This window comes from Drosophila willistoni, chromosome 3R, assembly GCF_018902025.1.
Source record: "Drosophila willistoni isolate 14030-0811.24 chromosome 3R, UCI_dwil_1.1, whole genome shotgun sequence".
NCBI classification, from domain to species: domain Eukaryota; kingdom Metazoa; phylum Arthropoda; class Insecta; order Diptera; family Drosophilidae; genus Drosophila; species Drosophila willistoni.
This window is the reverse complement of record NC_061086.1, coordinates 15,212,059-15,225,461: the sequence shown is the minus strand read 5'-3', so window position 1 is coordinate 15,225,461 and position 13,403 is coordinate 15,212,059. Positions and strand designations below refer to the sequence as shown.

Sequence of the window (13,403 nt, the reverse complement as noted above, 5' to 3'; positions counted from 1 at the left end):
TCAATTAAATTCTATGCCCTTCGCTAATTAACATTCAAAAGAAAGCAAAAAAGTATTATGCATATATGTAACTATGTATATAATTAGTAACTAGCACATACTAACCAAGTCTGAGAGAAAACATAATGTCTAACATTGTAAGTGAAAAAAAAAACAAAACAAAATCTAATTAAATCAGAAATTCCACTTACATCGGGTAAAGTCAATTCAGTGAATGAGTCAGTTAGTTTTTTTTTATGGTGAATTTTGTGACGTACTTTATTTAATAGTTCATATTTATAATGTCTATAAATAATTGCAATTAAATTGGTTTTTAAGTATATCGACATGTGTGTGACAATTGAAGCTGTCACGTGTGTAAAAAATGCATTTTTTCACATTTCTTGTTAATTTTAAAAAAAGGTTTTTTTATTTTCTATAAACAATTGAGCATCGATTGTATTTACTCACTCACTCACTCCAGTTACTGACCCCAAATAGCAATAACAACAATAATATTTATATAATATGCATATTGCAGGGCAAACACGTTTTAACGAGGGAAAATTAATGCCAATAAATTATTCATCAATTGTGTGCTGAGTCGTGTGCTAATCGGGCGATGTCGCCGCCTTATTCTTTCATTTGAACTCTGTAGTTTCCCAGCGAAAATTAATTATGCGATGGGTTTTATCTAACACCTACAATAGATACTTAGATTCCCATTTAATGCCCCTAAACCACATGATTTATCATTTCAATTGGAACTTAATTCTTTATTTCCTACTAAATCGAATGATCTGTGAAGCCGAAGCGATTGGTATTGATTTAGGCTGAATTTTAATCATTTCACGAAGAATCGTTTAAAATTAACATGACTATGAACAAATGACACAGAGGTAAAACCAAAGAAGTAGAATCTAAGATATTTTTGAAATTCATAATGTTCCTAAAAATTTGATTATCTTAGGATGTGTGTTTCTTTTGAAAAAGGAGACTGAAAATGTATCTGAAGTCTATTGTAATTGAAATTTTAGGAGAACTGCTTAAATGAAACACCAAAGGGTCCTTAAGATTATTCCGACGCTTTTATTCCATGAAATATTAACTTCCTAGAGATCCGTTTTCCTAGCTTAGTTCACTTGTATTAAGAATAAATATTGTCATTTAACTTACCACTCACTGATATCCAGTCAGAAACGAATTGCTATTCTTGTGATCATATTTTTACACTTTAAGTACACTTCAAGAAGGACCAAAAATATCCTTGTAATTGTATTGATTGCTGCGCTTTTTGCTTTTGGTTATATTTATGTGCCTACTTTTGGGAACCGTTCACAATGAACATTAAACGGATACTGATCACAGTGGATCTTTGCTTGTTTTCTTCACACTTCACTTAAAGTGCCAAAAAGAAAAAAAAACTCTCAAAACTCTAGTAGTTTCCACACATACACACACACACACACAGACACACACACTTGTCCACAGATGACAACTGGCGTACGAAAAATATATGTATATAATATATTAAATAAATATGTGTGTTAATTTAACACTGAATTCATCAAAAAAGAACTGTGCGAAAAAAATAAATGACTGAACATAAAAACTCGCGTTTATTTGCTTAACGTTTTTTTTTCGTTGCTTGTTGCAAAATGAAAACCTTTCCTCAAACTGAAAGCACAGAGCGCGCGCGACTTGAATCGTATCGAATCCAGATATCAAGACAAGATTATAGTCATCAACTCTCTGGCAATTTAATCGACATCGGCATTCTATAGCAACGTAGATCGAGTTCGTCGAGAAACGAGCTATAAATTTTCATCGCACGCTGCGCATGCTCAATTAATTTGCAAGTTTTGCGGTTTTTGAATATATATATATTTTTTTTTTGGTTTGTTTATGTTTAGTTATTTTAACTAATTTTGATTGATTACCTTTAACTGGTTCATTTTGTTTCGTTTCATATTGAGAGGGCTTTTTTTTTTCTTTTTGTTGTGTCGTTTGGGCTTGGCTTGTTTTTGTTTTGTGTCAAACGAAACTGAAAATTAAATCATCATGTGATATATTAATTAACATGGTTTTAATTTATTTTTTTACTTTAAAAAAATTCCCACAAGCGTGGCAGCAAGATACCGACAATTGGTTTAAGGTTGCTAGATAATGAAATCAGGAAAAGTCAACCAACAAATGGCTAAAATAAAAAAAAGAAAAGAAAAATTGGCAACTGTCCTGGTGAATTTTAGCCTTAAGAAGCAAAATTATGAAAATTAAACACACATTTTATGACGTAGCCCGTGAACTGTAGCTTCTATGACAAGATGAAACAAACAGGATCAGTAGAATCTGCAAAATGGGGAAAGTTCAAGTTCTAAAGAAGTGTAAGAGACTGCAAAAATATTAAAACATCACGTGTATAAACCAGCAATTTAAAGATCAGTGGAACAATTCTTTTATATTGATTCATAGGTTGATCCATGGGGAAGTCGGTAGGGCCTAGACAGCCCCCTAAATCTTATTGGAATAACTTTTACTTTTTATATCCCAATTATTGAGTTTTCAAAATGACTTTTGTCAGTGCCTTCATTGAAAATTACTCAAATTTCTAAGCCAAAAACTTAATTTATTGATTAAACCTCCCCGAAAATATTTTTCCGTGAATATTTCAAAAATTGTTTTGTAATTATAGGCGAATCCTTCGATAGTTCCTCCAGATTGCAAATCCTATATTCGCAACCTGAATACAATTATAAAATTAATGAATTAGATAACGGTCTACAAACAATTCAATAAAATTAACCAAGAAAGAATCAGTATAACTAAAAACTTTTCCATATTTAACATTAATTAATTAATTTGCCAATCTTCTATCACAATTCTACGATTCTTCAATGGAAAATTCAATTTATTGTTGTTAACGTGTCTGTTGTCGATTTCTTTATTACATTTTGGCATACTAGTTTGTTGTTGATTTCTTTATTACAGTTTTGGCATATATCTTTCATCCAGATCAATTGTCAAATCAATGTTAATTTCTTATAACAATTATTTTGCGGGCAACTGAATAAGCGTTAATGCCAAATGCAAATAATCCAAATGCAAAGAAGATGAGAAAAATCGTGGGGCTTCTGTTGATGCTTCGTCTCTTCGAATCGAGTCGCGCGTTTAACCTTGTTATTGAACTTAAGGCGAATTATTCGCAGCTTCCCTCGAATAGGTGACGCCACAACAAAACAGGTGACAATATTACCAATAACAAAAGAAAACAAAAAAAAAAATTGGGCTGCTAATTAAATTAATTTGATTTTTTGCTGTTTATTTGCATTGGGAATTTGCCATATTTACATTTCACATATCATTATGTGCTGCGGTGAGATTTTGGTATATTGATTACGATAATGGAAACTGTTGACAGAAAACTCTTTTTCCCTAACAACAAAACTTACAATACAATTAATGCATATTTGAACAAGATATCCAAGCCGGTATATTTTTTTTCTGTTTACTTTAAATATCAATTAAAAACTCTAAACTCTTCTGTTTGTTTAAAATGTTAGACCGAAATAATTATTTAATAGAACATCAACTAATAATACATTTAAATTTATAATTTGAATTTCGATCAGGCAAATCGATAACTAATCGATACAGGGCTGGTCTCAGTGGCGCCACATCGGGATTACTAATCGGTTGCCGCCATCGGCTAATGTTATCGGTAATAAGTAAATGGAATATACCATCACTAGTTTTTCTCAGCCCTGTTTGCACTTGTTTTTGTTATAAAAATCGCTAAAATTTATGAAAATATAGAAAGTAAAAGATGCCACCAACAATATTAAACAATACGGCCGATAAGCGGCCGCAAAGGCAAACGGAACGCAAGTAAGAATATTGAATCGCAAATGCACTAAATTTCTTTTTCGCTTAACCAATCATTTTCTGTTCTCCAAACAGGTCGGAAATAATTTGCCGCGTTAAGTATGGCAACAGTCTGCCAGATATACCCTTCGATCTGAAGTTCCTGCAATATCCCTTCGACAGTCATCGCTTTGTTCAATATAATCCCACATCGCTGGAACGCAATTTTAAATACGATGTCCTCTCCGAACACGACTTGGGTGTGACAGTGGATTTAATCAATCGCGAATTATATCAGGCTGATTCGGTATCCATGTTGGATCCCGCTGATGAGAAACTACTAGAGGAGGAGACTCTTACGCCAACAGATTCGGTTCGTTCGCGTCAGCATTCTCGCACTGTGTCGTGGTTGCGCAAATCCGAGTATATATCCACGGAACAGACTCGCTTCCAGCCTCAAAATCTTGAGAACATTGAAGCGAAGGTCGGTTACAATGTGAAGAAATCCTTGCGAGAGGAGACACTCTATTTGGATCGCGATGCCCAGATCAAGGCCATTGAAAAGACTTTCGTTGACACCAAGACTGAGATCACCAAGCATTACTCCAAACCCAATGTGGTGCCGGTCGAGGTATTGCCCATATTCCCAGATTTCACCAATTGGAAGTATCCATGTGCTCAGGTCATATTCGATAGCGATCCTGCTCCAATGGGCAAGAATGTTGTCGCTCAATTGGAGGAAATGTCTCAGGCCATGATTCGTGGTGTGATGGACGAAAGCGGAGAGCAGTTTGTGGCCTATTTCCTGCCCACAGAACAGACGCTGGAGAAGCGACGCACCGATCTCGTTGCAGGCGAATTGTACAAGGATGACGAGGAGTATGAATTCAAGATTGCCCGCGAATACAACTGGAATGTCAAGACAAAGGCATCGAAGGGTTATGAGGAGAACTATTTCTTTGTTATGCGTCAAGATGGTATCTACTACAATGAATTGGAGACGCGTGTCCGTCTCAATAAGCGACGTGTTAAAATTGGCCAACAACCCAACAATACCAAGCTGGTAAGTGACTCCTTAACCGTCCTCCAGGTCCGTATTATCTGATCCTTTAATTCGAATTTGGTCAGGTGGTCAAACATCGTCCCTTGGATGCCATGGAGCATCGCATGCAACGCTACCGTGAACGCCAATTGGAAGTACCCGGCGAAGATGAGGAGGAGGAAGTTGTGGAAGAAGACGAAATGGAGGCTGACGAGGAGGAAACACAAGGACAAAAAACTCCGACCGCGGTTGATGTACCCGCTGCTAAGGAGGCCTCGGAACCTAAGCCATCCGCTGGTGGCGACACCCCAGCTCAGCAAGCTCGAGACCGCCAATCAAGATCACGTGAGCGCCAATCACGTTCACGCACCCGCAGCCGCAGTGGCTCACGCAGTGGAAGTGGATCACGCAGCGGTAGTGGTTCACGTAGTGGCTCTCGTTCTCGATCGCGATCTCGTTCAGGCAGTGGCAGTCGTTCTAGCTCGCCTGGTTCCGGCTCGGCAAGATCCCGTTCACACACTCCAGCTGGTTCTCAGAAATCTGGAAGTCGCAGCCCCAAATCCAAGTCGAGAAGTCGTAGCCCTTCCGGCTCACGTTCTGGATCAGGATCGCGATCGCCCACACGCTCTCGCAGTGGTTCACCCAGCGGATCGGGTTCTAGTTCAGGCAGTGGTTCCGACGAAGAATAACTCGGCTCTTCTAATTAAAACAACTTTAATTACAAATAAATAATTATAAAAACAAATTTAACTAGCGTCCATTAGGAAACGTCCGAAGATTTCCCCATCCGAGCCCGAGCTAGGCATCTCAACATGCTGCGGCGAATAAAGACGTAAATTCTGTAATTGCTGCAGCGGTGAACTGCTGCCGCCTCCATTGAACTGTGGCAAACCGGCTGCTTCGAGGGGTACTTGCACCGGCACTGGAACTGGCGCCGGTGGCAATTGTGGTACCAGTCCACAGATGCCCAATTTCTGGCACTGCTCCACCACAATGTCATCGATGCTCTGCGATAGTAAAGCCTCCTCATGAGCTCCACTCGTGATGGATGCTATCTCGGCACTTGCCGGCGACTGTTGTGAGTGCTGCGACTCATTGTTCTCTAGAAATGCCTTAATCAATTGCTCGGGCGTCTGTTGGGGCAGCTGCTCATGATGTGGTTGATGTTGCTGCAGTGCCGCCTCTCCCTCCGTGAGGCATTTATGTGTACGCTGTGAGACCTTGTAACGAAACGTTTTCTGGCACAGTTCACATTTGTATGGCATGACTCCAGTATGAATGCGTGTGTGAACCAAGAAGGAGACACGTTGACGGAAACATTTGCCTGTTTAAAGATCAAAAGTTATTACAGATTTCAAAAATTGATATTTCTAATATTCACTCACTCACCACAAACTTCGCATTTGAAGGGCTTCTCACCACTGTGAATCCTCTGATGATTATGCAGAGTGGATAGCTCCTTGAAAGCTCGCCCGCAGACGGAACACACATGCGGCTTGACTTCGCTGTGATAGAGCAAATGCTTGTGGTACGACTGTTGGAACGTGAAGGTGCGGGCGCAAATCTCACAGGTGTAGGGCATCTCACCAGTGTGCAGGCGCTTATGTTTCTTTAGGAAATACTTGGTAGTAAAGGATTTAGTGCAGACATCGCATTCCCAGACTTTGGGTGTGACGATGCCTCCAGCTAATGGTTCTGGCGATGAATCGGCAGCAAGCACTGATGTCTGATGCGGCGCTGGTGTCTGTTGGAGCATACACAAGGCTCCACTCAATGCATACGGTTGGGTACTAGTGCTAGCTGAGCTCACATTGCCACTGGCTGCCGCCTCTTTGTGACGTATCCGGTCGCATATGTTTATTTTGGGCGAGGGATTGGCATTTAATGGCTTCTGACCTGGACTAGAGTTGGTCATGTTGATACTAGAACTGGACATGCCCATCATGTGGACCACCTTAAGGTGAACCCGTAACGAACCCTTCATGCGAAATGTCTTGGCACAAAGATGACACTTGTAGGGCTCCTGCTCTTGGCCCAATTTGATTTGCTCCTCGGCATTCTCATGAACCAAACGGAAATGCATGTCACGCAGATCGTTATTCCGAAAGCTAAACTCGCAGATATCGCAACGTGCCGGCGTTACGGGTGGTGCTGGTGTTGGTGGTGCAGGTGGTGTCTGAATAGGTTCCAAGGTTGCTACTACTAGTGGTGGAGCAACTTGCTCTACAGGCTTAACCTTTGATCGTTTACTTCTGCCCCGTTTGGCCGAGGCATTCACTCCGACAGGTGTTGGGCTCTCTGCCATTAGAGTGGTGTGCGTGAACAAATGTATTGTCAATTTATCCAAACCCAAGAACATTTCTTTGCAATTGGGAAATGGACATGCCAATGGGCCATTGGCTGCCTTTATTAAACGCTGCTGCAGCGCATCAATGCTACCAAAACTGGGCACAGCGCACAAAGGACACAGCACTGTGGTGGTCGAACACATTTCTTTTTCGTTTTTCCGTTCAAATTCCCGCACAGAAATTCCTCAGGATGGGCTCATTCCCAGGCAGTTGCCACACCACACACACACAAAAAACAACAACAATAAAAGAACAACACAATTTTTTTTGTTTCTATTTAGAATTATTTTTTCTAAAAATACTTCCAAACGAAAATAAGGTCCACGTTCAGGCCATATCCCAACTGCTGGCGATGCGATGCGATTGTTGGCAACGATTCGAAATAATGAAAATCATCAAAGCAAAGCGTACAGAAAAGCATTCGAAAATGTGCTCGAAAACAGTATCGAAAATTTCCATTCATCTGGCTACAAGTAGGCAAGAAATCTCTTCTACGCTGCCAGAAGCTTTCATCATCATTTCGAAATATATAATGTCGTTGCTGAGTACTTTCGGTGGAAATGGATCATCTATATAATTATTATATGTTTGTGTCTGTATTGAAACTATTTAAATATTGTCTTTGTAATCAGATGAACGAAAGCCTGATCCTAGGTGTATATTGTCAAAAAGATTTCAACAAAATAGAACTAGCAACATTCTGTTTTTAGTACTCAAATTGGGCCAATAGGAATATTATTCTATTTTAATGCAAAAAGTTATCTAAAATTTCTTTTAGAACTAATCTAAAATGGGAATATTTATAAAATAAGTTAATTATGTCGTTATTTCTTAAGAATTCAAAAATCTCTTGGAAAACGTAAATATTTTTAAATCAAAATATTTGTTTTGTTAGAGATATGTACATATAAAGGTTTTCCTTAACGAAATTGAATTTGATTCCTTTAAATAATTTTATTATTTAGCCAAGACTTTATATAAAAAAACTGAATCATTTTGAACCAACTTAAGCCTATGATCAGATCTTTAGTTTATGTTTTAGATCATTAGTTTATTCTTATTCAAGTTTGTTCTTTTTTTTCTTAAAGAGGGAAGGGAAATAGTCACTAATACTCTAAAATATTTATCAATATTTCTAAAAAAAAAAAACGTGATGAACAGGGTATTTGAATAGTCACTTCCTATCGTAAGTATTTATCTATATTCATATACTCTCTCATAGTTCTTTTACTTGTGATCTATTTTTATTGCCTTTTCATCTTGATTTCTCTCTCACTCCCTCTCTGATTTCGAATTTCTCTATCTGTATGGGCTTTTTAGTGTTTGTGTTTAGATGAAATTTTGTAAACAGTTGGCCAATTGGTGGCCCCAGACACGTGAATGCTCCATATACTTATGCTCAATATTGATATTTATTTATTTCATTTTTTTCTGACATAATTCCATAAAAGAAAATTGCAAAACCAAACAATTTGGAAAATTATTTCATTGGAAAATCGAGAGAGACAACACTAACATGGGCCGAGGTCACGGAACTGTCCTCCTTAATAGAACTGAGATCCGAGGCCGAAGAACGAGCACTATAACCTATAATTCAAGAAAATTAATAAAAATTCTCAATCCTAATTGGAGATTAGATGCTAAGACTTACCTTTTCCGGTGACACTAATATAAGAGCCATTGTCTCGCGATGATGTCGATTGCGATCGCCAGGATACACAACTGCGTGTCCGTTTCAAGTGTTGCGGCAACTTGAGACCTTTACGCAGCATATAGTGTATTATCTCTGGCCCATTCTCATCTGTATTGGCCATATCTGTCAGCAAGTTCAGTGCCTTCATGTTGCGTTGCTCAAGTTCCTGCAAAGTCAATTCACGCTCAAATGTGGCCAGAAACTCATCGCTTATGGGTCGCGTTTTAATGTCCTTGAGTAAGGAACGTATATCACGATTGGCACGGTCGATTTTCGAATTCTGTTCCTCCAGTTCCTTGCGTAGCTTCTCCAAAATCTCTTTATGCTCGGCTCGTCTAGCTCTGGCGGTTTCCACCTGCTTCTGTGCCTCTTCCTGTTCGAGCTTGAGTTCATCCATTTTATTCTCGTAACGCTTAGCCTTGCATCGAAGGGTTTTTAATTGCTGCAAATCCTTGCAGTACACAAGCTGTAATTCTTTTAGTTTCTCCTCGGAATCCTCTTGGTCTTGGGGAGTAAAAATTTATAAGGATTAATTAACGGAATAGTACCAAATATATCGACCTACCATCATCAGATGTTTTAAAGGTCTTGCGATAATTATCATTGGAATGATCAAACTGCCTGAGAGTATTCTCCAGAGCCACCACTTCCTGCTCGGCCTTAAGGACCTTCTTATTCAATGCATCACCCTCATCGGCCAGCATTTGACGCTCTTGGGCATTGGCTACCTTCAGTTGGGTGGCAGACATCACAGAGCCATCCTCATTGCAACCCAGAAGACGGGATGTCAACTCAAATCGGGCACGCACTGCTTCAATATGCTTCTTTCGTTCAGCCAAATCGGCACGTAAAGTACTCATTTCTTCTCCCAAATGTTTTCGCTTCAATTGTAAAATCTCCTCCTGACTGCGTAACTCAACGAAACGATCCTTGACAGATCGCTGGAAGTTTAGACGATGTTGCTCCAAATCATATGTGCCCTGCTCACAGCCATTAATGCCAACTTCCATGTCATCACAACGCATTTTAATCATACTCAGCTCGACAATCAGTTCGGAATTCTCAAAACGATTCTGTTTTAATCTCTTCACAGTGCCCTCACAATAGACTTGGGCCTCTTTGATTTTGAACCTCACCGAATCCAATTCCTTGGCATCGTTGTTATACTGAATAACCATATTGTTCATATTATAGTTGAGTTTCTTATTCTGGGCCTCGGTTGCCGCTATATGACGTTGCAATTTGTCGTAGTGTTGCTCCAGTCCAGACAATATGGCCTGGTTACGCTCCTCAACAATTGGATCTATTGTGGTGCCCGTCATCTGATCATAGCGTCTCTGAGCCTCCAAATACTTGAAAGCTATTTGATAATGGATCTCAGTCTGACGTTGCAGCTCTGTATATGTTTGTCGGTGATTACGTTTCATTGATGATAAATTCGATTTCAGAGACTCATTTTGCATGAGCAGAGTTTTCTCCTCAGACTTCAACTCGGCCAATTGACGCTGGGCACGGAAATACATTTCATTGACACGTTCCTGCTCCTTGGATAGAGTGGCCAGTGTTTTCTCCTCATTCTCCATCATTTCATCGAGTATTTGCAAACGTTCTTCGGCATTTAGGGCCTTATTTTTCATGGCCTGCAAGCGTTCCTCAGTTTGTTTTATAGTTTCCTCTAAGTTTTCAATACTCTTTTTCTTCTCCTCTTGTTGAACCATCAATTTACGATTCTCCATACGCTGGGCGGCCACGGAATTGGATAGATTCTCCAATTCTTTGCGTAAACCATCAATTTCATGATCCTTCAGTATTGAGGCATCAATAAGTCTTTGTATCTCGTTCTTCATATCGGATGTTTCGGCATTCAACGCTTCAATTGCAATCTCCACCTGACGATTATTATCAATTACCTCGTTCAGTTGGTCGTCATACAATTTATATTGTGCAGCCATTTCTGTGGCCTCTTTGCTCAGCTTGACCAAACTCTCTTCACTGGATTGTATATCACGTTCACGTTGAGTCATTTGATTAACTGCCTGCTTCCAGGTATCTACCATTTGTCGCCGTTCCTGGTGGGCAGCTCTATAGAGGCAAGCAGTTCGCTCTAGATTCTTCTCCAGTGTATTTTGCTCATCATACATTTGGACAACCTTTTTGCGACGTTTATCTATTTCCGCCTGCAATTGTTGTCGGCGTGTATTCAATTCTCTGGCTCTCTGCTGATCATCTTCATAATATTTTTCAATCAGTTGATAGCCCTTGTTGCCATCTTCCATGGCCTCTTGCCATTCCTGAAGAGTCGATTTGGCCGATTTAATGCGGGATGTAAGCTCATCAATTTCCTTTTTATTCTGTTGAATTTTACCTAAACGAAAGGGAAAGAGATTAATTGGAATTCTCCCTTTGGCTTCTCCAACTCTTTTGGCCTACGTTCAGTAAATTCAGCATGTTGGGTGTATTCCTCAAGTTCCTTTTGATTTTTGCGCAAGTCCTCTTTAATTTTATTCTTCTCCAATACAACCAACTGCACATTATGGGCCTCCTTTACTAGATCCTCCTTCATCGAATTGTATAAGGTCTAAAAATAGGGATACATTAGAAAAAGTACACTAACAATTTCCTTTCTTAAGAGCTCACTATATTCTGCTGTACGGTGGCATCAATATTTTTCTTGTGTCTTTCCACTGCCCCTTCACGATCCTCTAGGGTCTTGATCTGTTGTTGCAAATCAAATTTCAGGGCCCTCATGGCTACCATCTCCTTAAGAATGGCCAAATTTTCTTCATTCGCCATGGGTATTTCGGCTTCAGCACTCCAACCCATGGACTCCATCGCCTGGACTTTAAAATCATTGAGGGACGTTCCTGACGAATTCTTCATATCGTCCGTAGTATTCATCTTGGATTTGGTCAGTTATCTATATCTATGTTTAGTGGCTTTAGTATTTTATTTTATAATTTCTAATCAAAAATCAGGCACATTTCAATTGTATTTGGCTTTGTTTTATTTTGTCAATGGCAACCATGATAGATTTCTATTCGATTTAAGTTTCATTTTTATTTATTTGTTACCTAGACAACTAATATTTCTAGCATTTTTCTTACCTTTCGCTGACTCGTACATCGTTTTTATCGAAATTAATTACCTAAAATTTCTAGATTCCATTGCCAAACATTTATAACTTTTTAAAAATTGAACAAATTACAAAAATAAAAGGTGGAAACACCAAATGTTACTTGCAAAATTTCTAAATAATTCGTTAAAACCATAGTTCCTGCGAAGCTGTAACTCCGTCATGTTTTGCCTGATTTTGAAAGTTTGGTCTAAGAAATTTCAATTTTAGCTCTAAAATCTCGCTGATTATAAACACCGATTCGCAAAAACAGAAACCTTCAATAGCATTCAGAAATACTAAACGGGTCATTAAACTAGCCAACAAACATCCTGATCCTCGACATTACATTCGATATAAAATAAAACAATAGTGTTTAACTTTCTCATTTTTATTTACTTGTTTCTTCGTTTCTTTTTGTTGTTGTCATCTCATAATATAATATTATAGATCAATTTCTTTTTGTGAATTTGGTGACCATTCAGATATACACACGTAGGCGCACATTACACACGCACACACACATACATCAATATGTAGGTGTATTATTTATATATGCAAGTATTTATGTGGTATTAATGTTATTTTAATAATTTAATGCTAACATTTCTTTAGAACTCTTGATCAGCCACCTACACCTTACGGTCTATAGATTGTAGATGTGTGTGTGTGTGTGTGAGGTCGCATATGTGTAATTTCTATTGTTTAAGATAATTAATATTATTATTATTATATGGTAAGTTATAGTAAATTGTAAACGCGTATTATGTATACCACAAATCAGTAATCAGTACTGCAAAAGGTTTCAGTTTCTGTTTCTGCTTCAATTACATTATTTATATATGTATGTATATATATATATATATATTTGTATGTGTAAGATCGATTTTGCAATTAGATTTATTAATTTATAGATTTATTAGCGCTTCTGTTAAACACAACACAAAATGTTTAAGCTTTTACTGTTTTGTTTTTCGTTTTTGTTTTTTTGTTGTTAATATAGAATGATACAATTTAAATATATTTATATATGTATAGTTCTCATATAAGATGTTCTCTAAATACTAAACTCCACACATTTCGGTTTTAATTGAAATATTTCAAAAAGAACTTTCATTTTTTTGCTGGTTTTCCATTTAACACAGCGTTTTTTTCCTTTGTCCTTCTCTTTGCTTGGCTTGCATCGTTTGTTTCTTCTTTCTCTTTGTTTTTGATGTATGATTTGCTTTCTAGGCGCTTTATATATATATTATATATAATTTTAAATCATATTTGTATATTTTATGCATAGAGCATATATTTAATTTATAGTATGATGTAATCGGTTTTCCGTCTTGTTTAAAATATAGATTTCAAGGGTGGGCAAAT

At 38.0% G+C, this 13,403-nt stretch overlaps 3 protein-coding genes across 3 annotated transcripts; 1 reads left to right on the top strand and 2 right to left on the bottom strand.

Moving 5' to 3' along the window:
* The first annotated feature begins 3,736 nt into the window (after nt 1-3,736).
* On the top strand, nt 3,737-5,627 carry LOC6650631 (RNA polymerase II-associated factor 1 homolog). The gene is made up of 3 exons (XM_002074004.3): nt 3,737-3,864; nt 3,937-4,903; nt 4,969-5,627. Exons 1-3 carry the CDS (start codon nt 3,803-3,805, stop codon nt 5,569-5,571), a joined length of 1,632 nt encoding a protein of 543 aa, XP_002074040.1. The 5' UTR covers nt 3,737-3,802; the 3' UTR covers nt 5,572-5,627.
* A 1-nt stretch (nt 5,628) lies between these two features.
* LOC6650630 (zinc finger protein 2) lies at nt 5,629-7,483 on the bottom strand. Its single transcript, XM_023180408.2, has 2 exons — nt 6,272-7,483; nt 5,629-6,206 (listed from the first exon to the last, which is right to left on the bottom strand). The coding sequence occupies exons 1-2, from the start codon at nt 7,371-7,373 to the stop codon at nt 5,629-5,631; spliced, it is 1,680 nt and encodes a 559-aa protein (XP_023036176.1). The 5' UTR covers nt 7,374-7,483.
* A 1,167-nt stretch (nt 7,484-8,650) lies between these two features.
* Nucleotides 8,651-11,930, bottom strand: LOC6650629 (coiled-coil domain-containing protein 39). Its single transcript, XM_002074002.4, has 5 exons — nt 11,561-11,930; nt 11,354-11,501; nt 9,489-11,288; nt 8,882-9,427; nt 8,651-8,817 (listed from the first exon to the last, which is right to left on the bottom strand). The coding sequence occupies exons 1-5, from the start codon at nt 11,819-11,821 to the stop codon at nt 8,711-8,713; spliced, it is 2,862 nt and encodes a 953-aa protein (XP_002074038.2). The 5' UTR covers nt 11,822-11,930; the 3' UTR covers nt 8,651-8,710.
* Between the last annotated feature and the right edge of the window lie 1,473 nt (nt 11,931-13,403).